Below are 26,227 nucleotides of genomic sequence, written 5' to 3'. Positions count from 1 at the left end.
TCTTAGAGGGGTCAAAATGAACTAATAAGGATGTTGACTGAAGTACTTACTTAACTTGGTTAAAAGCTTCTTTTTGTGGTGTTTTCCAGCATCATCTCTGATGCTTTTTTAACAGCGCATGCACATTGCTACAATGTTGACAGAATTGGGAGGAACCATCCATATCTACAAGCTGATGGTCGTCCCTGCATTGTGCAGCCTGTTTTACCATCAACTTGTAGTCCCACAGATATAGATGGTTCCTCCCAATTCTGTTAACATTGCTAGCAAAGGATGACCATGACTGCCACCACTGATAGTGGTGTCAGGCCAAGGGCATGATTGGCTCCAAGAGACCAAATTGAACTGGCTAGAAATTTTTAAAATAAAAGAGGAGGGCCTGCACAAAGTCATCTGAAAATACCAGGATGTATTTCAGGAAGAACTGGGGAAGATCAAAGGAAAGCAAGCAAAAATCCATGTGGATCTAGAAGCCACTCAGATTTATTTTTATAGAGCAAGACCTGTGCCTTTCTGCATTAGTAGAGAAGGTAGCGATAGAGCCAAAACGATTGGAAGACTTGGGCATCATTAGGCCTGTATAATTTGCAGAGTGGGTAGCACCCATTTATCTGGTCTAGTTAAACCAGACAAGACAGTTCCTATTTGCTTGTTTTTACGCTTGTGCCACTTCCACACACGAAGCACTCTGCTGCTCTAAATCTACATGTTCTTGGGGAGTGACTTCCCCGGCAAAGATATCACTCTATTATTTTTAGACTGCTGTTTAAATCTTCTATACTGTATCACTCTTCCGGCTTCTGCATTTACATCTCTCTTAAACCAGTGCCTTCGCTCCCGGGTGTCACTGCAGCTCACAGCTTCCCATCCTAACTGGTAAACCTCGTTGCTCTATGCACTTTGTAGCTTCTGGGTGTCCTTCTCGGCACTCTTCATCACTGATGTCATTTCCAGTGCCTTTTTAAAAGTTCACTCTGATTCAACTAACAAATTTCTCTGTATAACTGCATTGTGTACACCACATACCAATCAATCTCTTAACAAGTCATTCAACACTGATCCAAAATCACAATGCTCCTTGATTTGTTTTATCCTTGATACAAAGGCTGCAATGGGCTTCCCTGTGGCTCTCTCTGTGGGGTTAAATTTGTACCTTTATAATTATTACCGAGGGCTTAGGATGATAATGCCCTGTTGCTAGCTCAATGAGCTCTGCAAATATTTTTGTGACAGGAGCATCCAGGGACATTAGATTTAGGATTATTTATATGTCTGGGTTCCACATGCAATCTGCAAAAAAACTTTCTTCTTAGTCTACCCCTCTATTCCATTAGCACGGAAAACATATTTTGAACACTCCATATACTATACCCAGTCTTCTGCAGCAGCATTGAAAACTTCTACTTTTCTGAAGAGAGGTATGTGTACTTTTCTCCTCATTTGGACTCGATTGGAATGTTTTGCAATTCTTGATAATAAACTTTCTTTTTGTTACAATTCAGAGTTGTTGTTTACCCTGTTGTCAATGTAGTAAATGCAATCATTGGCAACCACCAGTAAGCTAACAAATAGCAATGGGTTTATTACTCTTTACAACTACATACAGAGTACTATAATTGATATGTTCATTCTCAGCACTCGGATCAGCTGGCTGCAAAGCCAGCGTTCTGCCCAAAGATCCCAGCACTTGTTCCCCATTGATCAGTTCTGACCCTTCCGATGCATGTCCCTTAAAGGGACTAGCTCCTACAATTATGATGAAACTTTCTACTTGTGTACTTCGGGCGCTGAGGAGTACTATAACATTTTAGTTAGCTTAGTTTTCAAAACTGCCAAGAATCAAAACTACTGAAACAAGTTAATAGTCTGAAATATTTCTGCCCAGCAATGACATATGCTGCTCCTACCTTTCCAGTAGATTTAACTCCTTTGAATATGCAGAAATATACAATGATCCAAGCCAATAGGAGTAGGCCAAACAAGTCCCAGCGTACGCTGCCGATTGCTTCAATACCTTCACTCATCTGCAATAACCTGTAACTGTACAAAACACAGTGAATTTGCAGGAGGTCTTCGTTTTAAATTGCAGAGCCTTTAGTTCTAGAACATTTATTTCTCATTTTAGCAATTAATTTGTACTCCTGTGGGAAGCAGTGGTTATTTAGAAATGACTCTCTGCCAGTGGTCTATTGTGAATTACCAGCCTCAATCACAGTGATGGGGTAAGCAGTGTTATACTTATATTCACACTCTATCTATTTCACACTTTTAGGAATAAAATAATTGATGAGTAACAGGTACCATGATGTGCAATGTTAAAGCAACTCATTTAGGGTAAGTTGGTGTTTTCCCATCTACCTGGTTGATGTTGGGATGTGACATGAGGGAACGAGTGTGAGATACAACGGAAAGAATACATTCAAAACAAGAATCCCTGCAGTCTAGGAAAATTTACCCTACCCGATGGATCCAGAGTTGGATATTAAAAACATTTATGTGATTTTCCAATCCTTTGGTATATTAGTTAGCATGCCAACAGGCTGCAGCAGGCGAAAACTATTATACAAGACCAGTCCAATTTGCCATCACCAGCAGCAAGACACGGACAAATTACACCTGGATGCGAATAAGCAAATCACTCATCTTTCCATTGCCTAATATGTTAATATCCATAGTTCAGTAAACACTTGGCGCTCTCACCTTTCAATCATAATGTTGTGCATTCAACTCCAAGGGCAGAAACTGGAGCAGAAAATTGTAGGTTGACTGAACAAATGCTGCAGCGTCGAAAGTGCTGTCTTTTGGATGAGCTATTATGCCAAGACCCTATCTGCACCCACAGGTGGGTGTAAAATATCTCATGTTACTATTTTGAAGAACAGGATAATTCTCTCCAGTGTCCTGGCCAACTTTTATCAGAACATATGTATTATTTTGTTGGTATCATGACGTGGTTTGCAGGAGCCCCTGGAATGTGTAATGACTGCTGTGTTTCCTACATTGCAAAAGTGATGATACTTTAAAAGTATTTAACTGGCCATGCGGTGTTTTGGGACATACTGAGGTAGTGAAAGGCATTACATGAAGGGTCACACTGCATTTGAAATTCAACCACATTGCCTGGCACATTTGGGAGGCAGAAGAAGCTCTTGTTGCTGGGTTAGTGGAAGGATTTTTAGGATTAATGAAAAATGCTAAATACTGTTGCATTGGCTCTCGCATTCTTGTGTAAGCTTAGAAACTCCACTAGTTGGGATGCTACAGCAATAATCCTAGAGAACAGAGAATCAAGTTTGCTTACTGTAGACTATTCTCATGGATTCCACTGGTCTGCTTGAATTTGGGTTATATTAAACTAGTTAGGACTAAGAGGAACTTTCCAGTTTTTGTTTCTGGCTTCATAACTGGACATGTTCTAACCTTGAGCGCATGAATGCTCTATAACTACTAGGAGATTCAATAGTGAACCCACCTCCAATTTAAGAAAGATGACTGAAAGAAACCAGGAAATTATGAACTAATTAGTCCAACACCTGTTGTCAGGAAATTTTATTAGAATCTATAATTAAGGATAGAGTGAAGAAATGACTAAGATAGTACACAGGAGCTTTGCCGGGGAAAGTGATGATCGAAATGAGTGGAATAGGTAGTATAGAGCCTAGATGATGATAACATTGTAATAAATACAGAGCAAGAATGAAATCATAACCATCGCCATGCATTAGCAACAAAGAGAATGTTATTTATATGGACTTCCAAAAAGCACTTGATGGAAGTCCCTGATAAGAGTTGAATCTCATGGAATTAAAGGAAAACTGTTCATCTGATTAACGGAGTGTCCGGAGATAGAGAATAGAGATAATGTGCAGGTGCTCCAATTGGAAAGATGTAACTACTTGTGTGCTGTGAGGATCTGTGTTACGGCTTCAATTTCTCACAGTATTTATTGATGACTCTGGTATTGGGATACAGAGCCTCATGTCTAAATTTGCCAATTACGCTGTACACCACTTAAATAGTGTAAATGGAAGCATAATGTTACCAGGAAATATTAGAACGGAGTTGAGGAGGAACTTCTTCACTCAAAGGGTGGTGAATCTCTGGAATTCTCTGCCCGTTGAAGTGGTGGAGGCCACCTCGCTAAATATTTTTAAGATGGGGGTTGATGGGTTTTTGATAAGAGAGGGGATTAAGGGTTATGGGGAGAGGGCGGGAATGTGGAACTGAGCCACGACAGATCAGCCATGATCTTATTGAATGGCGGGGCAGGCTCAAAGGGCTAGATGGCCTACTCCTGCTCCTATTTCTTATGTTCTTATTAACAGATTCACCAAATCGGCAATGAGTAAAATTGTGCCAAATGGATTTGAATGTAGGCAAATGGAAAACTGTCCACTTTGGACCTAAAAACGATGAAACAGAGTATTTTCCAAATGCTGAATACAAGAAACATTGTAGGTCAAAAGAGACTTGATGGGCCATATACATCAATTAAACCGCCATGTACAAGTACAGAAAATAATCAAAAAGGTCAATGGAATACTGGCCTTTATACTGAAGGACTCATTGGAGGGGTGGTAAGAGTGTTGGTGGCATGGATGGAAAAAACACATGGATGGAAAATGTCTGAGCAAATAAAATATCAGCAGATATATATCATGCATAACCTGTATATTACTGAACATTAAAATGGTCTATAATTCAGACCGTCAGAAGCAATCTCCTTTTCCTTCCTTGCTATACTCACTCAAAAAATTGTTGACTGGCAGAGCGAAGGTGAGTGGCATTCCCAGGAAGACCATCAGAGCAGTTTTCCACAATGTTCCACGTGTTGTTGCAGCTTTGCCAGGGAAGTGATGATCGAAATGAGTGGAATAGGTAGTATAGAGCCCAGGTGATAATAACATTGTAATAAGTACAGAGCAAGAATGAAATCACAACCGTCGCCACGCCGACACCTGCATAGCAGCAAAGAAAAGGCCATTAACAAAAAAACCACACAAAGTAGCTTGCACGATTAATACTTGTGATTAAGTGACATAGTCAGTTTGGAGTTCCAATACGAAACCTTGTTGATGAATGAGAATCAATATTCAAGCCTAATTTAACCCTTTGAGAACTGTAGCAGTGGCTCGTTATCAAAATGCTGTAAGGGGAAAGCATTGTAGGTAATATAGTTTCCAAATTTATCTCCTGCATTTAAATCTATCCCCCCCCTCATCCCCATCAGATTTTGGAAACATTTTTGGAATAATTGATTTTTAAATGCCGCACAATTAATTCAAGCCCAAGCTGAGTGGATAGTTAGGTTTTATATATATTAAAGTTACAGAAGAATAATCATATCTAACCACTAAATAGAATTTTTAGAGTCCAGGTCATGGCACCTTGGGAATCATCCTTTTCAGCAGGTCCAATTCCATTGTGGCTTCAAACCAAATCAGATCTTCAAAGCTTTAGGGAATTAAATATTCATTTATTCTTGCACAAATTCAGTCAAATCTTAATGCCACTTTTTTATACACTACAAAATACTATTTTCATAAGTGAAAGTAGAGCTCAAAGCAAACTGAAACATACTTGAATACTTAGCATCAATCAGTGACAACTCAAAATGATGCAGAACTCCAATTCATGCTGAATCACATACTAATAAGCTTGCTCTACACAAGATTAAGCAGTTCCTTTCTCATACAACATGGCGTGGAAAGTCAGCCAGGACAGAGTTGCTATCTCAAGTTGTATTCAAATTACTTTTCATGATGTGGACATAGCTGGCAAGGACAACATTTATGGGTCATCTCTACTTGCCTTTAGGAAGATGGGCTTTCTTCTTGAAACACAACTGTGGTGTGCTGGTGATCCAATAAGTCTGTTAAGAAGAGTTCCAGGATTTTGACTCAGCAACAATGAAAAAATTGGAGATATGCATTTAAATCAGGATGTATGTGACTTGGAGGGGATGATCTTTCGTCATGCACGTTCATGCCTCTACTGTACTTGACCTCTTAAGGTGGTGGAAGATGCAGGTTTGGGAAGTGCTGCTAAAGTCATTACAATTTGATGCAGTGTATCCTGTTGATCATACAATTCAGTCAAGGTATATCATGGCGATCAGTTGGTTTAGAGATGATGAAGTGGTAATCAAGCAAATGGCTTTGTCCTTCATAGCATTGAGCTTTTGCCGCTGCAATCATTCAAGCAAATGGAAAGTATTCCATCATACTCCTGACTTGTGCCTTTTGGATAATGGAGGGGCTTTCTGAAGTCATGAAATGAACCATTTGTTATAAAATACCTAACTTTTGATCTGTAGTAGTCACAGCATTTATCTGGTGAATCCAGTTGAGTTTCTGGCCAATAGTGACATCCATGATGTTGACGGTGGGGTACTTAGCAATGCAAAAATCATTGACTCTCAAGGGGAAGTGAAGACTGTCATTGTCTGCCACTTTTTTGAAACAAATATTATTTGCCACTACCAGCATAAGTCTGGTATGTTGTCCAGATCTTGTTGCTCCATTACCTAATGAATTGCGAATGGATGGAACATTGGAATCGGATGTTTAATGATTGCATAATCTAGCGATGATGGGATAATCACTGACGAAGCAGCTGGAGATAGCTAGAACTGGTGTGAATCCTGAAGAACTCTTACAGCAATGTTCTGGGCAACCACAACTATCTCCTTATCCCCTAAAGATCACTCCTGTCAGTGGAGAGTTAGCCCTTGTCCTTATTGACTTCATTGGTGCCAGATTGTCTCAAGCTCCCTTTTTGTCAAGGCTGTTGCTTCACCACACCTTCAGAATTCAGCCTGTGTTCATGTTCTGGGCAAAGGCTGCAATGAGATTTTGAGAGACAATGTCTGGAGTCAAATGTTCCTACTGGAGTCCAAACTGAGGATTAGTTAGCAGTGTATAAATGACTAAGTGACATTGCTATCACTGTTGATGACTCCATCCTTCACTTTGCAGATGATGAGGAGAATGCCGCTGAGATGATAATTTGATTAGGTGCTTCTTGTGCACAGGACATGCCTAGGCAATTTTGAACTTTTAGCTAGATATCAGTGCTATAACAGGTACAGCTTAGCAAAGGGCATGATTATTTCAGTCGTACAGACATTCGGCACCCTCAGGCAGGATGTTATGCCCATTGTATTCAGCTGTTTGCTGGAGTGACAAATCAAACAGACTGAACATTGGTGTATGTAATTATGGGGCCTCAGAAGATAGCAGAAGAGGATAATTCACTCAGCATTTTGGATCAGGTGGTTGCAGATGTGTTTTTTTTTGCCTTTGCATATTGGATTTCACCATTATTAAGGACAAGGATGTTAGTGGCGTTTCCTATTAAGTTATCCATTAATTATAGATTGCTCACCATTCATGACTGAATGTGGCAGGGTTGCAGAGCTGTGGCCTGATCTGTTGGTTTGGGCATACGTGGTTCTTTACGCTGCTGTCATTGTTTAACACGGCACCATTGTGTGTTGTAATTTCATTAGGTTGGCAATTCATTGACAGGAACACCAGAAGCTGTGCTTGCATGCTCTTCTGCATTCTTCCTTGAAATAACATTGGAATTTGGCTTTGTGGTAATGAAGTGAGAGCTATGCCAGGCCCTATGTTACTATATTCAAATCAGTTCTTAATATGTCCTACTTGGCACAGTAGTAATCCCATATGATATGATTTGGGGGGGGGGGGTGTGGCAGGGTGGTATTCAGTGTGCAGAAAACAGGAATGGGTTTCTATGAGTGTTGGTCACTCTTACCAAAGCTGTCGTGTACAGATGCATCTTGGTGACGAATATTTCGAAGCAGTTACTCCATTGGTAGGGTAGGAGTCTTAGCTGGGTTGAAGAGCAGAAGGATCTTGGGATCCGGGTCCATAGGATTCTTAAATCAGCCTTACAGGTGGAGGATGTGGTCAAGAAGGTGTATGGTGTACTGGCCTTCATTAACCGAGGGATTGAGTTTAGGAGTCGGGAGGTAATGCTGCAACTTTATAGGACCCTTGTCAGACCCCGCTTGGAGTACTGTGCGCAGTTCTGGTTGCCTCATTACAGGAAGGATGTGGAAGCTATTGAGAGGGTGCAGTGGAGATTTACAAGGATGTTGCCTGGATTGGGAGGCATGCCTTATGAAGCTAGGTTGAGGGAACAAGGTCTCTTCTCCTGGAGAGACGAAGGTTGAGAGGCAACCTCATAGAAGTTTATAAAATGTTGAGAGGAATAGATAGGGTGGATTCTCGGAGGCTATTTCCCAGGGCTGAAATGGTTGCTACAAGAGGACGCAGGCTTAAGGTGCTGGGAAGCATGTAAAGAGATATTAGGGGAAAGTTTTTCACTCAGAGGGTGGTGAGTGCGTGGAATTGGCTGCTGTCAGTGGTGGTAGAGGCGAACTCGCTGGGGTCTTTTAAAAGACTTCTGGATGAGTATATGGGATCTAATGGCATTGGAAGTTATAGATAGTTCTATGGCATAGTAGGTATAGATGTGATTGGCACAACTTGTGGGCCGAAGGGCCTGTTTGTGCTGTAGTGTTCTATGTTCTGTTGTGGTTTTCTCACCACATACTGTAAGTAAAGTCTGGAGCCAAGTCCTTTAGGAGTCAGCCAGTTCAGTTACTATCAAGCTACTTTCCATGTTTGATATTGAAATGTGTCCCTAACCCTTCCAGTATCCCTAGATTATATTCTGTGCACTTGCCATCCTCAGTGCTTTGTTCAAGTGATGCTGAATAGAGGGGTGTTGATGTTTTGTCCATTGTTGTTGATGACAGTCTATGAATCATCGTTAATTCAATCCAGACTATATGTTGTCTTGACCAGAAAGTCCACATCGAATACAAGATGCTAAACTGACCAAAAGGTTGACGTTTCATACATCCTTGAGAAATGTTCAGTGGTGACAAAGCAGTCCTCCTTTGTATGAGAAACAATGACACAATTATCAGCAACCTAGAGCTCTCGGACAAGTTCTTCATGAACTTTAGTTCTGGATTGTAGGTTGTGAAGTCTGCATAACTTGACATCATCCACCTTGATTAGCAGGTGAAGGTGGGTGATAATTAACAGAGTTCCCCATTCATATTGGTCCTGAATCCATAAGACTAGACAAGTTCCCAAGAGCTTCTTCCTACCAATAATACACCACTGTCTTCCTGCCGAATGGGAAAGGATAAACTCAAAGAAGGTAATGGAGTTGTACTTGAAGAATAAAGTTAAGATACCAAATAATTCTGCTACCAATTTAGTTGTTTCCTACAGCTGTCTAAACATTTTGTGTGAAGTATTAAAGTTGGATCTTAATTCCAGGTTTCACTGATAACGAATGGTAGAATGGTGTTTTCAGAGAAGAATTCAATGCGAGTGTTCTTGTGAGTTTGCAATAGAGCCAACTACGAAACAGTATAGCTTCCCAGGAATCTAGTAGGTGACACCTATTGATATCGCTCTAAACTAGAGAAGCTCACTAATTACAGTTCTTACTTCCACCCATTTCTCACCATCAAGGTTTCAAAGAAATAAGGTAGTTTAGTTTATGAAAAAGCTGAACTGTGTCTCCTTTACTGAACTGCAACCAAGAGGCTCAAATATGCCTAACTCTATTCAAGCATGACTTTAAGCCACCTCTAGCTACCATTTTAACACTTCTTGTTCTTACTCCAAACATCAGACTACCCTCCTATACTACTTCAATCAAGTTCAAAAGCAAATGTCACTCTCAGTAACTCAATTTGTTGGTCTGAACGCTTACTAAAAATATCAAACTTTTTTATATTCTATCCCACTCCTTTTGAAATAACCTTTGAATAATCTATTAATTTCTGCATTGTTTTCTGAATTAAACCCATTGGTTATTTACGAACACATTACATTATGTGGGTATTCTAGGATACCTCTTGGATTCTACCCATTGTTCTTCTGTCCTCTTATTGGCCAATTCATTTAAAACAGTGGGGAATCCTACAAATAATGTTTCTTGCATGTGTCAGATAGACAATACATTTTGAAATTGAGAGTGCCACTCAGTACTCAAAGAGTCAAGCATCAGATGGAACAAAATTTAGAAAAAAAAATAGTTCCTGCTTCTCCTCTAATTCTGTCTGGTAAAATATTTTTAGAAAGTATAATGGTTAACCATTTCATCTTTCCAATCAAAATCGGGGCATGAAGCAATTACCAGTTTGTTGCTTTAGGCAAGTCAAATGTATAAAGTATTTAATATTCATCCTTCCCATTTACCAAATGGTAGCATAAAGACTCACTTGTAACCCAAGCTCCCTCAGTTTTTGAGCAACTAAAGGAATAATAGATGAGAAACAGAAATATTTTCCAATACAATAAGCAACTTAATGAAATCCAATCCTGAGGCCTGACATAGACCCTGTATTGTATACAGAAGGTGTTGTTACAGTCATCATCAGGGAAGGGAGTTAGTACAAGTGTTAACTTAAACTTTCATTTCCGCAAAAGAAGAAAATTAACTAGAATTTGTGCAGATTTGTAATCCAATAATTGCAATTGTGACCTTGCTGTCTGCATCCAGAGACAACACTCTGTGCTTCATTGCACAGTAACCTAGAGTTGGGGACAGGAGACAGATGTAAATTAGCCTACCCTGACTATGCACAATGTAATCAATGCAGTGAGGTGACTATTACAGATACACAGTATCATAAGTCAGTAATTGAAAGAGTAGTATTTTTCAGTAAGAACGCCATTAGCTGATGTTACAATCCAGGTCCAGACGAATCTTGTAGCCATTTTCCTTGTGCAATGTGTTGCGAGCCCGCCCTGATAAAATGTAGCAGCTGTGATGGTGGCATTAAAAGGAGAAAAAAAGAAAAAGTCATCAAGCTGTAATGGAAGTCACAAAATCTAGTAGTAACAATAACAAACTTCTCATATTTAAGAGACTGCAGAAATTTTAATAAGTAAAACCAACAAATGAAAACGCATGCTCAAAGTTCAGAAAAGCTCTTAAACATCCAGAATAAATCAATGGTTTTACGTATAATTTGATTACTAAGCACATCACAGCTTGCATCATGATCCTTAGCATCTTTTACTGAATGTGAATCAAAGAACAACTTTGTACTGTCACTGAATATTTAAGCCAAAACACATTTTTTAAAAAACAAGTCTGCTTAATGAAACAAACTATTCAGGAACAAGTTCACAATTGAGACCATGTCATTCTCTGGTCAGAGCAGCTTTTGTGCAACATTTCTTCTCTGCATCCAATAGGAATTATCTCAGTATCTCATGGAAAATTGTACGTTCTCAAATGTAATACTGTGGAGCTGGATTGGAAACTTAAAAAAAAGCCAAAGGGAAAATTTACCTTTAGAAGTGCACGCCAGACAAAAAAAAAATACAATAACCTCAACAGTGAATGTATATTTTGTTTGTTTTCCAATGAAACATCTAGTGATATTTTATTACATTAAAAAGCACTATATAAAACAAGCTGTTGTTTTCTGTGCACCAGAATGGCTTCCCCATACCTCGCACCTATCTCAGAGTCCCACTGTCTGTCAACAATGACTCACATTTGCTCCAAGTCCCCAAGGCCTCAAATTTAAATTCTCATCAAGAATGTTTTAATTTTTCTATGGAGTTATGCCATGCATCTTCTCACTGCTTCCTTGACATTGCAATTGAAGGCAGTGTCATGAATAGCATAGTCTGGAATTCGCTTCCTAAACTCAACCTCCTTAAAAGCCACCTGTTTGACTAATCTTTTGATCACCATTTTTAAAATCTCTAGTTTAAAAGTGCATTGTACCTCTGAAGTACCTTAGGATGTTTTGTATGTAAATACAATTAATAAAAGATGTGGGCTGTTGATGTTGGTGCCTTGCCTCTCAATCTCCCATCACATCCACCAGTAATATTCACAATGTTCCTTTTTATTGCATTTGAAAGCTCCTTATGCAGATTATTGTTGTAACAAGAAAAATATTCTATTCTACATTTAAAACAGGTCATTATGACTTTGTCCCACTTCTAAGCAATCAGATGCTTATGATTAAGAACCAAAGTTTAAAAGGTGGTTTGACATTGTTAAAATTGACTTGGTGGGTCACTGCATGCTTCCATTAAGTTCATTCTTAATAGGCTTGGGAACAGAGATCCTGATGTTTGTAAATCTCATGAGCTATCATTCTGTGTCCAGCCCACTTGCCTGATTTTTGGAGGGGATGGGAGGACAGCTTTTGCTACCAAATAAACCAGTTGGACTTTAACCTGGTGTTGTGAGACTTCTTACTACAGTTGAAAAGCAGCAGCCTGCCCACTAGCTTTTGGATTTGTAGATGTCCAGCATCAACTTGAAGTGACAATGGGAAGACACAAAAATAGCAGTGGAGAAAATCAACACACTGTATCCCAGGATCACTTTGTATAACAAAACAAAAATAATGGAAAGATATAGTCAGAAATAGACACTAACCATTTTAAACCCCAATTCCCTCACCTGAACCCCATTCTCAAGCTAGCTGCTAATGTGGTGTGCGTTTGTGTTGGGGAAGTGGTCATATTCATCAGTTTTCCTGGGTTATCCTACTAACAAGATAATGCAATAATGCATTTTAAAAAAAGTAGATGAGAGCTTTTGGAAGAAAGAGGAAGCATGATTTTGTTTTTTTGAAAAGGAAAATTCACACAAAGGGGCTGTAATGTGTATGGAGTACGAGCCTCAACAGAGCTTGATGCAGTTCAATATTTGATACCAGCATGACCATCTTGGGCATAAAATCCTATTTAGGTCCCATTATTCTTTAAAGATTCAAATTAAAATAGATAATATGTTAGCAGGATATTCCATATTTCACAATCAGAAAATCACATTTCCTGTTATAATTGTGCACATACTTCTTGAAAATCACAGTCAATAGTCATTCTTCTTTCCATTCACCAAGCAAACATCTAAAACATCAGGTTTTAGTCCTTTATGACAATCAAAACTGAACTCATCAGTGCCACAGCAACATTTGTCTGGGTCAGTTTGACAGTAATCTCACAGTTCAGTAACCTCCAACTCAGTGCTGGGTGACTGTCACAATAATATCATATGGCTGGATTATATCCTGCATAATTGTGGGTCAAACATTAGACATGCCCATAATAGTGACAGACACATCTGGATTGGCATTAAATCTGGTTTCAGGCACTGATGATTCAGCATATCACTGTGTGGTAGGATCAGCAACCAGGCAGTGCTCATAATGTTACAGCCTGGTTGGTCTCTAACCTTTTGGAAGACTTCAATGATAAAGAATATACCAAAAACAGAATAAAATTTGAATTAAAAATGAAAATAACAGTTGTATAAAACTGTTATTTTTCTTAAACAATTAGAAATTTGAGAAGTTTGAAGTCCAATATGGCAGAAAACAAAATAGAGATTACAAAAAGATAGATGGAAATTTGAAAAGTATAAGCACTATTTAGTAAATGGAGAGATTGGGTTGGAAAATGACCTCAAAAGTCTCAGCAATGCTTTTGTAAGTTACAGGAGCTCCAGTAAAAGGATACTTATCGAAGCCATGGCCACCTAGGGAGCCTCACGCCCATTTCAACATGTCTCTCTTGGCTATTAAAATATAGAATTTGGAAAGATTTTTCATACATCTACACTTACAATAGATGAACTAAAGGGTTATTTGATTTTAATTAGATCTCAACACTCCAAAATCCAGATTTTGACATTTTATCAGGCATCTGAACAGACAGAATTCAGCAGAAACATCTTAGCTAAGGAATGGCATTTAAAAAAAACAATGCAATAAGCCTTCAGAATTGTCCTGCACATCTACATTACATGCTCATACAATCTGTAAAGTACAGAAGGAGGCCATTCGGTCCATTGAACCTGCACCATCAACAATCACATGCAGGCCCTATCCCTGCAATCCCATATATTTACCCTGCCAATTTCTCTGACACTAAGGGACAATTTACCATGGCCAATCAATCTAACCCTCACATCTTTGGACTATAGGAGGAAACTGGAGCACCCAGAGGAAACCCATGCAGACACAGGGAGAACATGCAAAACACACACCAGGCTGGAATTGAACCTGAATCCCTGGCGCCAAGACACAGATGTGCTAAACACTGTGCCACCATGCTGCCCACCTGTCCTGATGTGGAGTTGCTGGCATTGGACTGGGGTAGGCAGAGTAAGTAGTCTCAGATACCAGGTTAAAGTCCAACAGGTTTATCTGGTAGTACGAGCTTTCAGAGCAGCACTCCATCAGCTGAGTGCAGCATTTCTTTTAGATAATCAAGTCTTTACTGGTGCAGACAACGTGAGTGGGTTAAGCACAGGTTAAAGAGATATGAATTGTCTCCAGCACAACAGTTAGTGAGATTTTGCAAGTCCAGGCATGTCGTGGGGGTTACAGATAGCGTGACGTGAACCCAAGATCCCATTTGAGGCTATCCTCATGTGTGGGGAACCTGGCCATCAGTTTCTGTTCGGCAATTACCTGTTAAGACTCACATTCCAACCATTATCTTGTAATTGAGTTTGTGCCTATATATGTCCTGTTTGTGAAACAAATTCTGTACACACCTAATGAAGGAGCGGTGCTCCAAAAGCTCATACTACCAAATAAACCTGTTGGACTTTAATCTGATGTTGTGAGACTACTTACTGCGCATATCCTGAAATGTGCTCAAAGTCACAACTAAAATGATTCTGTGGTAATTGATCCAACTAGTATTTTTATGAGCAAAATGTTAACTCATGGTGCATCAACGTGAAAATGTGCAGGAATAAGAGCCAGTCAGACAGCACAGAAAATCAGCCCATTGTGGCACTGCTCCTGGGTAATCCATGCCTGTAAGTGGTATGTGATGTTGAAGATTAAATGGATCATCCAAAGCTGTAATACAGCAAATTTAATGAAGCACTATATCATGTGATTTATGAGACAAAATATTGCATGCCTCATTAATACTGAGATACAGCCTTCACATTTGATGAAGACATACACAATGAAACCATTCCCCACCGCCTCAACTAATGTTGAAACTTACCAATCATGGTATTTTGGCCCACAGCAAACAAATCGATCAGTGAAAGCAGCATAGAATATAGCATCTTTTTGAAGCTGTACTCTACACATATGCTAATTCAAAAAACGCTGCAGGATGGGAGGGGAACTGCATTTAAATTTAATATTTAAAAACGTTGAGAATGGTTCTTTTGAAATTACATTGTTAAATAGGTTGGAAGTGGCCAAAGGACCCACAGCAACACTGTCCCTAATTCAGCACTAAGTGCAGCCTCACAAAAAAGCTATATGAATACTGGTATTGGAACCTGTGGGGCATTGATACAATTGCTTTTTCAGGTTAAATCTAAAAATCATTTGAGTTCAATGCTTCACCTAGTTGGTTATATCAGATAGGAGAGTAATGCTGGTATTATATGCTTACGATGTCAAAGCATGAAACTTCCCACTCCAGAGATCAAACACTGCAGCAGGCAGGAAAGCTGGCTCGACACACCCTGGCTGGCAGGACAGGTTGCCATGCCAAATCATTCACTTGATTGCTCATTGTATTCATAAACGAGCAGCTCATTGCATCTTGCGGCAGGATGGGCTGGGATTTATCCACCCCACCATCAGGTCGATGTTCCCATGTTTAAATAACACTCTTCCACACACATTCACTCTCTGTAGCCCAGGACTTCTTGTGGTGAGTGATGACACCCCCCACTCAAAAAACTGCTTTGCCCCAAACTTCAGAAACAGATGCCCAGAGAGACTTCTCCAGGCAGTCAAGGGCCAGCAGAATTTCCCCTACTTCTGTGATGGGAGCCAGAGGTCCAACCATACTATGCAGCCTTGGCAGGTCACTGGGAAGGTCAGCATTCATGGATCTGAGAAGAGGATTGCTCTCCAATGCTGGAAGAACATGAATGATCTCATGTGCTCTGCCAAGGTACGTTAACCTTCTCCTCACTCTCAACTCATAAGGCCATTCAGCATTCAGGGGTTGGTGGTTTGTTGGGAGATGCTAACATTTCTTGCGCCAAAGACGAGGTTAGCACCTCCCAATAAAGCAGCAAGGATCCATCAAGGAGTTTTCAGTCACCCACTGAAACTGAGTGCTCTTCAATGCAGGTGACTCTCCAGCCAATCACAAATGAGCTCTTCAGTATTACAAGCACCCGCAAGAAAAGGCAGAGGGATATAGTCAGGCAGCCCATCAACTTCAGCCCCTCAGGTAAGGATCACAAAGAAACATCCAAAAACCCATCACTTTGTTCATCTGCACACACCACCAGCACAGAGAGACACATCTTAGTGGCAGCCAATTCTAGAGCAGACTTGGGGTGATCACAGATTTAGGTCCACAGAAGGTGGAGGCAGTGACAGACAAGATCACTGACACTTGGACGACTGCCAGAGACCAGGCTCCAGCTGGATATGTGCCTGGCTAGAGAGTGATGGTGTGCAGGTTCATGTGTGGGATCCATCAGTAGGGTATGCGAGAGGGTGACTGGACACCTCAATCACTCTTCTGGAGCCTGTTTTCCTCAAGGAATCAAAGAGACCTCGTACACCAACAGGGAGGACAAACATCAGTCAGACACTCCAGGGCAATTCATCCAAGACTCTGAGGTTGTCCAGCTATCCCAAATCCATCTGCGGCCACAGTAACTCCAGCTGCTCAGGCTGAAAAAAAAGAGTGCACCTAACCACAGTAGATGACTGGACTCCGGCCTCTGGAGGATGCCTGCCAGGGTCATCTCAGACAACAGGATAAAGTGATCAGCAGTACTGCAAGAACCCCCAACCGTCTGCCTTTTCTTGCTTCTGTTGTGTCAATCTTCACTGAGTCAAGTGTGCCTTCCAGTCCTTCCCTACCACTGCTGTTGTCCAAGCAGTCTTGGCATGGAGTTGGTGCAACCTTAAGAGCAGCTCAGCGAAAGGGAGGCAAATGTCCAAACTTCGAAGTTGCAAGTGAAGAGCAGTTTGAGTTCACAAGGTGCACATCTGTTACATCCAACTGTGATTAACATGGATCTAATTATCCACTGACGAGGTAATTAGATTCAGCCTGCAAACATGATTCTGGCAAGCTGGGTTTTTAATGAGCATTCATAAGATCCAAAAACGTCTCCCCAACATGGTGCAGCAGTTACCTTGAACCATCCTGGGAGAGGAAAATTGCAACCTGCCTTCCTGCCAACGGAAATTTAATTTTGGCCGCATGTAGAATTTTCTGGGCTGGCCTGCCACACATGGGATCAGAAATCCCCGCCCAAAATGTCATTTTTGAGCACCAACATTCTTCACCTCAAATTCAAAAACTCATTACCTTTTCAAAAAAATGCTTTTCAATTGGTGTTTGTGTACAGGAATGATTTAGGCTGCTTGTATGCAAATGAATAGACGCACAACGTACTTCTGTTCGGGTTCTAGATTCAAATATTTACTAAGATAACACCACATAATTAGTTGTTAGATGCAAGAAAATTTTGTCTCTCTTCCATACATAGGCCATGAACACTATGGTCTGGGTCACAGGACCACTAGAATATCAATTATACATTTCTGAAATAACATAGGGTTGAATAACAGCTTGGAATGTTGGATCAATCCTGGGGTTCATGCACGAGGACCATTTAGGATTGGAGCTTGCAAGTTTTCTTTGTGGTTATTCATTTAACAATTGAGCATAATTAAAATTTGTATCCATGCAAACTCCAAATATGATTGGAACTAGTGGTCTAAAATTTGTTCTACTCCTTCATGTTTGATATTTAATTTACTTTTTTCTGTTTGGAGAAAGACCAATCATTCCCTATTACAGTACTTACATATGAGTTTGCACAGCTGGCATTCAATAATTCAAATATACAGTGACAATTACAAGTCATTCCAGAATCCCACCGGATGAAGATGAATGGAAGATGTTCAACAAAACAATGTTTTCCATCACTGAACATTCAGTAATCATGCAGTTAATGTCAAAAGCCTTCATTTTTATTTGTTTTACAAAATGGAAGCCATTCTATAAACACAATTTCATCAAAGCTTTGATCTAATTTGTTCCCATCCTAAAACAATTCCACAGTTTTAAGGAATGTCTCCAATAAGAACATAAGAAATAGGAGCAGGAGTAGGCCAACTAGCCCCTCGAGCCTGCCCCGCCATTCAATAAGATCATGGCTGATCTGTCATGGCTCAGTTCCACATTCCCGCCCTCTCCCCATAACCCTTAATCCCCTCTCTTATCAAAAACCCATCAACCCACGTCTTAAAAATATTTATCGAGGTAGCCTCCACCACTTCAACGGGCAGAGAATTCCAGAGATTCACCACCCTTTGAGTGAAGAAGTTCCTCCTCAACTCTGTTCTAAACCGCCCCCCCTTTATCTTGCGGCTGTGCACCCTAGTCCTACTATCCTTTCTGAGCGGGAAGAGTCTCTCCACCTCTATCCTATCCATCCCATTCATCATCTTATACGTCTCAATGAGATCTCCCCTCATTCTTCTAAACTCTAACGAGTACAAGCCTAATTTATTCAGCCTCTCCTCATAGCTCAACCCCCTCAACTCCAGCATCAGCCTAGTAAACCTCCTCTGCACTCCCTCCAAGGCCAAAATATCCTTGCGTAAGTACGGCGCCCAAAACTGCACACAGTACTCCAGCTGCGGCCTCACCAATGCCCTATACAGCCGCAGCAAGACCTCCCTACTTTTATATTCAATCCCCCTCGCGATGAAGGCCAGCATCCCGTTTGCCTTCCTGACCACCTGCTGCACCTGCAAGCTGGGTTTTTGCAACTCATGCACAAGGACCCCGAGGTCCCTCTGCACCGTCGCCTGCTGCAGTTTTTCTCCACGTAAGTAATAATCCTTCCTACCATTATTCCTACCAAAGTGGACCACCTCGCACTTGCCAACATTAAATTCCATTTGCCATTTCCTGGCCCATTCGCCCAGCCTATCTAGATCCTTCTGTAGACTCTCCCCACCCTCTGCACAATTTGCCTTTCCACCAATTTTGGTGTCATCAGCAAATTTCGACACCCTGCACTCGGTTCCCTCCTCCAGATCATCTATATAAATGGTAAATAGCTGAGGCCCCAGCACCGACCCCTGGGGCACTCCACTAGTCACCATCCGCCAATCCGAATAGCACCCACTGACCCCCACTCTCTGCCTCCTGTTTGACAACTAGTCCTCTATCCACGCTAACACCCTACCCCCAACTCCATGCCCCCTGACCTTCTGCAATAACCTCTTGTGAGGTACCTTGTCAAACGCCTTCTGAAAAATCAAGAAAGACCACATCCACCGGCTCTCCTCTATCCACCGCCCTAGACACATCCTCATAGAACTCCAGTAAATTTGTCAGACACGACTTCCCTTTAACGAAACCGTGCTGCGTCTGCTCTATCAAGCAGTTCCCCTCAAGATGCCTCGCTATTTCCTCCTTGATGATGGATTCTAACATTTTACCTACAACAGATGTTAAACTAACAGGCCTATAATTCCCCGCCTTTTGCCTGGCACCCTTCTTAAACAACGGCGTAACATTAGCTGTTTTCCAATCTATCCCCATTTTCTCACCCAAGTCAAAAGACCCAGAAGAAAATTTATTTCTGCAATTTAGACTAAATCCTTGATACAAGATGTGCTGTACATGAGCAATGTAAGTATTGAGTGTGTTCTTGGTGTGTTCTTTCCTTCTTAACAGGAAAGTCAATAAACCAAACATTATACATTGGTCTTGCACTTCTGGGACAGGATTTCAAAAGCAGCTCAAAACTGATGGGCTGAATGTCTCTACCAACTGCTACCAGAGTCCTCTGCAAAATAAGTTTGGGTAGTCATAATCTGGTTGCAAGTGAGAGTTAGCCAAAAAGGATTATACTATGCCTAATTGATATACACTTCACTGTCACAGGATTCTAATGCAAGAAAAGGAAACAAGGTTACGTTGGTGCAAAGAGGGTGAAAGACTGCTACGGGCTCAGGCCAAATCATACTGCTGGGATAGCAAACTTAAGTTTACTTATTAGTCACAAGTAAGGCTTATATTAACATTGCAATGAAGTTATTATGAAATTCCACTAGTTGCCAGAGTCTGGCACCTATTTGGGTCAATGCACCTAACCAGCACGTCTTTCAGAATGTGGGAGCAAATCCACGCAGACATGGGGAGAACGTGCAAACTCCTCACAGACAGTGATCCAATTTGGGAATCGAACCCAGGTCACTGGCGCTGTGAAGCAGCAGTGTTAACCATACTGTGAATCTACACCATACAACACATGGCCTGGGCAATTTGATGCCAATACCATCTACCTCAAGTCAAAATGCTTTTTTTCCCCCAGCACTCACATTACACACAATTATGTTAAAAAAATTTAAAAAAGGAACATTAGTCCAAGACATGCACCCCACAGATTCCAGTGAGTATAGACACTCATTTACAGAAGCCTGTGACTTAGTTGTGTAACTAGTCAACCTCATGGCTTTAGAACAGTTGCCTATGATGGGGGTGGGATACTAAATTTCAAGTTAAGAACTAGTAACCGCATTTCTAAAAAGGTTTATATACAAAGATAAATGACAGCATGTTGCAATCACTTTAAAGCACCATCAAACCAGAAAAACAATGTTAACTCAGTTTGAATGTTGTGCATTCCAGTCACAGGACTAGCAATCTTCATTCTGGATTAGTAACCTTTTCAGCAAAATGTGTTGCTTTCCACCCTCACACCTTGAGTAATGGACCCTCATGGATAGAACTGCAAAGCACTCACAGCCTTCTGTTTAGGTTTGGTTACTGGAAAGTGTAGCTGCAGAGGTGACTGAGCCTCACTAGGTAGAAATGGCTGAAAACAGGATCCCAACTGTTTCTTTGCAAATTAAATGAAAAAATATACACACACTATTGAAAGACTTTCTTTACTCATTCACACAATGCTGAATATTTGCTAGAGTACATAATAACATAAGAAATAGGAGCAGGAGTAGGCCATCTAGCCCTTCGAGCCTGCCCCGCCATTCAATAAGATCGTGGCTGATCTGAAGTGGATCAGTTCCACTTTCCCACTTTCTCTCCATAATCCTTAATTCCCCTGTCTATCAGAAACCTATCTACCCGTGAATTAAATATATTTAGCAAGGTAGCCTCCACCACTTCAACGGGCAGGGAATTCCAGGGATTCACCACCCCTTTGAGCGAAGAAGTTCCTCCTCAACTCTGATCTAAACTGCACCCCCCTTATCTTGAGGCTGTCTCCTCTAGTCCTGCTATCCTTTCTAAGCGGGAAGAATCTCTCTACCTTTACCCTATCCATCCCCTTCACCATCTTATACGTCTCTATAAGATCTCCCCTCATCCTTCTAAACGCCAACAAGTATAGACTTAGTCTATTTAGTCCCCCTTCATAGTCCAACCCCCTCATCTCCGGTATCAGCCTAGTGAACCTCCTCTGCACTCCCTCCAAGGCCAATATATCCTTGCGCAAGTGCGGTGACCAAAACTGCACACAGTACTCCAGCTGCAGCCTCACCAGTACCCTGTACAGTTGCAGCAAGACCTCCCTACTTTTATATTCTATCCCCCTCGCTATAAAGGCCAACATTCCATTCGCCTTCTTGATCACCTGCTGCATCTGCAGACTGGGTTTTTGCGACTCGTGCACAAGGACCCCCAGGTCCCTCTGCACCGTAGCATGCTGCAGCTTTTCGCCTTTTAAATAATAATCCCTCCTATTATTTCTGCCGAAGTGGATAACCTCACACTTGCTAACATTATACTCCATCTGCCAGGTCCTCGCCCACTTGCTCAGCCTATCCAGATCTCTCTGCAGACTTTCCACATCCTCCACGCAATTTGCTTTTCCACTCATCTTCGTGTCATCAGCAAATTTCATCACCCTACACTCAGCCCCCTCCTCCAGATCATCTATATAAAATGGTAAAATGTTTAAAAATGGAGTTTGTTTGAAAAATCAAAAAGGTGCACAGTTCTGTATAACAGTACAGAGGTACTAAATTTCCATTCCTAATTACTGCAACACCAGAGAATAACATATTTCATTATTGGACTGACTTTACTGGAACTGCTGAATCCTACTGTGGGGTGAACAGAATGGAAACCACATTGATGCAAGTAGTTTTCAAGATAAGCTATTGTGAAATGAAATGTATAATGGATGAGTGTGACTTGCACAATAGTGAGGAATTTAAGCTCTTATGATTTAAAAAAAAACTGGCTGTTGCACCTTATTGAAAATTGCTGCAAGCAGTTCTAGAATGCAGATTTTCCTGGGCTTTCAATAACCCCAGGAACTAAACTTTAGTTGTATTTAAAAATTGCCTGAAAGGGTTTAAATAGGTGGCTGTGTTGTCAGTGTTTGTTCTAATGTAATGTTGCTAGGGGCAAATACATTAAATTCTGCTCTGTTCAGCAATAAGAGTCACATGCAAGTGTCAGGAGAATCATGGGAAATGTGACAACAGTGTGACTCGAGATTGTGTGTAAAGAAGATGCGAATTCACTACCTGTCTCTCCCTTCGATTAGCACAGACGTGAATGATCAAGCGGTTAACAGATTTGATCGGGTAGACTATCTCTGTCTCAAAAAAACAAACTGAGGAGAAAGTCTTCAGGTTAGAATTAGAAAAATAAAGCAGCAAACCCCTTGAGAAAAGCAATACGGTAAATGACACCAGTTTCTGCCAGTGACTGAAGACCATGTCCTATTGTATGTAACTGGTATAGAAAAAAAATCAACACATTACAACGGCAGGATTTCCTTAAGCTTAGGCCTGAAATACAATTCAGTAAAGACATTGCCCCCATTAGCTCAGAAGGAAAAAAAAAATTACATTTGGGAAATGAATAGTACTGGTCTTGTATTGAGACGGAACTACAGTTTGGACCAATACCAATCATTTTCACAATTTTCTAGTTTTTCCTTCTGGGAATACATTGCATTTCCCAGTTTCAAGACAGGCCAGATGTCAAATATATAACAGATGAGGGATTTGGTGGTGGGGCCACATTTTAAAGGAAAATACTTTGGTGCCAAAATTAGCACATGTTGGAACAGGAACTTGGCCTCTTACTTTGTATATTACAATTTAGGGATTATTTGAACCAGTGCCAGCCCTAATACAATGGGACAGAGTATATTTCGTTGTGATTTCAGTTCAGAAATCTAATCGGTGCTGTGCTGCTGCTGTTCACTGCTACTGACATGAAACACAGATTTGGCAAATATTATTGCAAATTGAGTTTTTCATTTCATATCCCACTTTCTTTGGTTTAAAGAGAGGTCACATTCCAGTTTCATAAAAGAAAGCAGCCGAGTATTGGCAAACATGGTCTGTATTAATAACTGATTCAGTAGGAGTCCTACTCTACTAGATAAAAATACCACTCTTGCCTCACTCCAGAGGCCAGAGCACAAAATCTAGACATTTCAATGCTGAACTGAGGCATTCCGAGGTCATGAAGGGTGCCATATAAATGCAAGTTCTTCTTTATGTTTCACCAGATTTACCAAGCATCACTCATCAGGAATGATCATCATTCCCTATAGGTTAAATGAGACTTTTTTGATTCAATTTAAAAAAAAGGTAGCCAGTTCTGCAGGGTTGATTTTACTAGATTCTACTGAAAGCAGGAAAAAAAAATTGAGATCACTGGCCTTGCCACTCAGTTTTGACATGTCTAAATACAAGAAAGGGGATAGTGCTATGGAACAAGCACTTTTTAAATATATTCGTTCACAGATGCAGGTGTTGCTGATTATGCCAGAGTTTGTTGCCCAAACTCGAGGTGGTAGTGGTGAGCTACCTTCTGGAACTGCTGCAGTCCATGGGTTACACGAACAGCCAGTGCTATTACGGAGGAACTCCAGGACTTTGATTCAGCGATAGTGAAGGAAGAAGGATGGCTATGTGGACTGGAGGGGCATTTGCAGGTGGTGTTCCCATGTATCTGCTGCCCTTGTCCTTCTAGACAAGAGATGGTGTGCTTGGACAGTGCTGTTGAAGGGGCTTTGGGGAGTTGCTGCATTGCATCTTGTAGATGGTACACACTGCAGCCACTGTATGCTGGTGGTGACAGGTGTGAGTGTTTACGGTGATGTTTTACTTCACTGCACAAGGTGAACATCTGTAGATTTAAAATCAATTCCACACAAGTTGCACAAACTCTGGCAAAGCTCTGCCTTAAAGCACACACCATGCTCCAATATTATTGGTGCATCATAGCTCAATAGGTTTAGCTACGTTGGCCGAACTTTGAAAACAAGGTTAGTGGTATTTTGTTGCAGCTTTTTGGGTAGTCAACATTTATCTTCATCTCTAGTGCACAGTATTTTTAAAAATTCTTATATTTGAGCTTTTAAGTGTAGCTGACTTGGCAATACTTTGAAGTGATAGTTGCTGCAGCAATACAAGTTGCAATGTAACATTCACACCACAAGTGCCAGGCAAAGACTATCACCCCCTGATATTCAGTGGCACTACCATCGCTGAATCCCCTACTAACATCCTGGAGGATTACCAGTGACCAGAAAATGAATTGGGCTATTTATACAAATACTGTGACTGCTGGAGCAGGTCAAAGGCTTCGAATCCTGTGGTGAATAACTCACCTCCTGACTTCCCAAAGCTTGTTCACAAACTACAAAGCACAAGTCAGGAGTGTAATGGGATACTCTCCATTTGCCTCCAAGTGCAGCTCTAACAAGAAGTTTGACACTATCCAGGATAAAGCAGCCTGCTGGATTGCTACCTCTTCCACAAACGTTCAATTCTTCCACTGCTGACAAACACTGGCAGCTGCACATACCATCTACAAGAAAGACTGCAGGAACCCACGAAGGTTCCTTTGGCTGCATCTTCGAAACCCATTCCCATCTAGAAGGACAAGGGCAGCAGATATCTGGAACCACCTGCAGGTTCATTCCAAGCCTCTCACCATGCTGATTTGGAAATAGATCTCTGTTCCTTCACCGTCACTGGGTCAAAATCTTGGAATTCACTCCCAAACAGCACTAGAGGTGTACCTGCACCTCAGGGACTGCAATGGTTGAAGAAGGCAGCTTACCACCACCTTCCAAAGGGCAATAAATGCTAGTTTAGCCAGCAACACCCATATCCCATAAATGAATTTTTAAAATGCTTGAAATAGTGAATGGAATTCTTTCACACTGCACGGATTCGAAACAGATAATTTTATGAGGGAGAAAAATCCTAAAGTGCATGACAACATAAAGGACTAGAATGGCATTCAAGTAATATAAGCTTTAATGTTAAGGATTCACAGGAAGTGGATGCCAGGTAAGTCAGTCTATTGCAGCTATTAAAAAAAGTGGCTGATGCAAAATTTTCTAGGGAACCTATCACAACTTTTCCAATGAAGTGGAAATACCATCTGCAGATAGTGTTAATCAGTCTGCAGGCTTCCCAAGAGTCCAAGAAATTGTAGGTAGTATATTGTAGCCACTCATTTACGCATCTACTATAATACATATATACAGAAAGGGATTCCACTTAATGAATGTTCAGTTGATAGCTATCCATAAAACCTCAAACAGTGCACATTAATACCGACTATCTAGGGACTACCCACTTTTATTACGTATAAATCCAGAGTGCTTGAATTATTTGAAGCATCTGAAAGAAGGAAGGAGTGTAACTGTACAAGAACAAGGCTACTGTTTTAATCATCTTGATGGTGCCAATTAGAAATCCAAATTAGTAAATGTAATGAAGCCCACCTGAATTAGTTTAGCACAGCATATGGTTGTAAAAATAAACATTCCAAGATTTCCAAAAATCTTCTTCATTTCGTACAAGTTTGCCAATCAAAAGAGTGAGTAAGTAGCACAGCATGAAGATTGCAAAGCAGCTGCCATTCCTTGGGAAGAGGAAGAGAAAGAGGACAGCAGCAAACAGGCCAACGTACACAGATGGCTGTGCGCTAGATGACTTGTATCAATAGAAAAGTACTAGAAAATTACACCTGCAATTATTGACAGGTTGGGATTTCTTCCCAAATGTCTTTTTATCCCCCTAGCACCACATAGAAACTTTGGTGAAAGAGATCTGTACCAACATCTCAACTGCTTCCCCCAAAAAAGGACAGCCAAAATCCTTAATTTGTTTCTGTTCAGAATTTGAGAGCCACAATTGTAATCAAAACAGTCA

General features: G+C 40.9%; 1 protein-coding gene across 1 annotated transcript in view; it reads right to left on the bottom strand.

Annotated features, from left to right (window-relative positions):
• Nucleotides 1–26,227, bottom strand: part of LOC145355776 (sodium- and chloride-dependent GABA transporter 1-like) — a 97,485-nt gene that overhangs the window by 32,695 nt on the left and 38,563 nt on the right. The window contains exons 3-4 of the mRNA XM_080208132.1: nucleotides 4,748–4,958; nucleotides 1,908–2,040 (exon numbers count right to left, since the gene is read on the bottom strand). Coding sequence (XP_080064258.1) covers nucleotides 1,908–2,040; nucleotides 4,748–4,958 — 344 coding nt within the window. The remainder of the gene's footprint in view (nucleotides 1–1,907; nucleotides 2,041–4,747; nucleotides 4,959–26,227) is intronic.

Source organism: Carcharhinus amblyrhynchos, chromosome 20 (genome assembly GCF_965287045.1).
Source record: "Carcharhinus amblyrhynchos chromosome 20, sCarAmb.v2.hapA, whole genome shotgun sequence".
NCBI classification, from domain to species: Eukaryota; Metazoa; Chordata; class Chondrichthyes; order Carcharhiniformes; family Carcharhinidae; genus Carcharhinus; species Carcharhinus amblyrhynchos.
The sequence above is the reverse complement of the archived record's forward strand: the minus strand, read 5'-3'. Positions and strand labels throughout refer to the sequence as shown.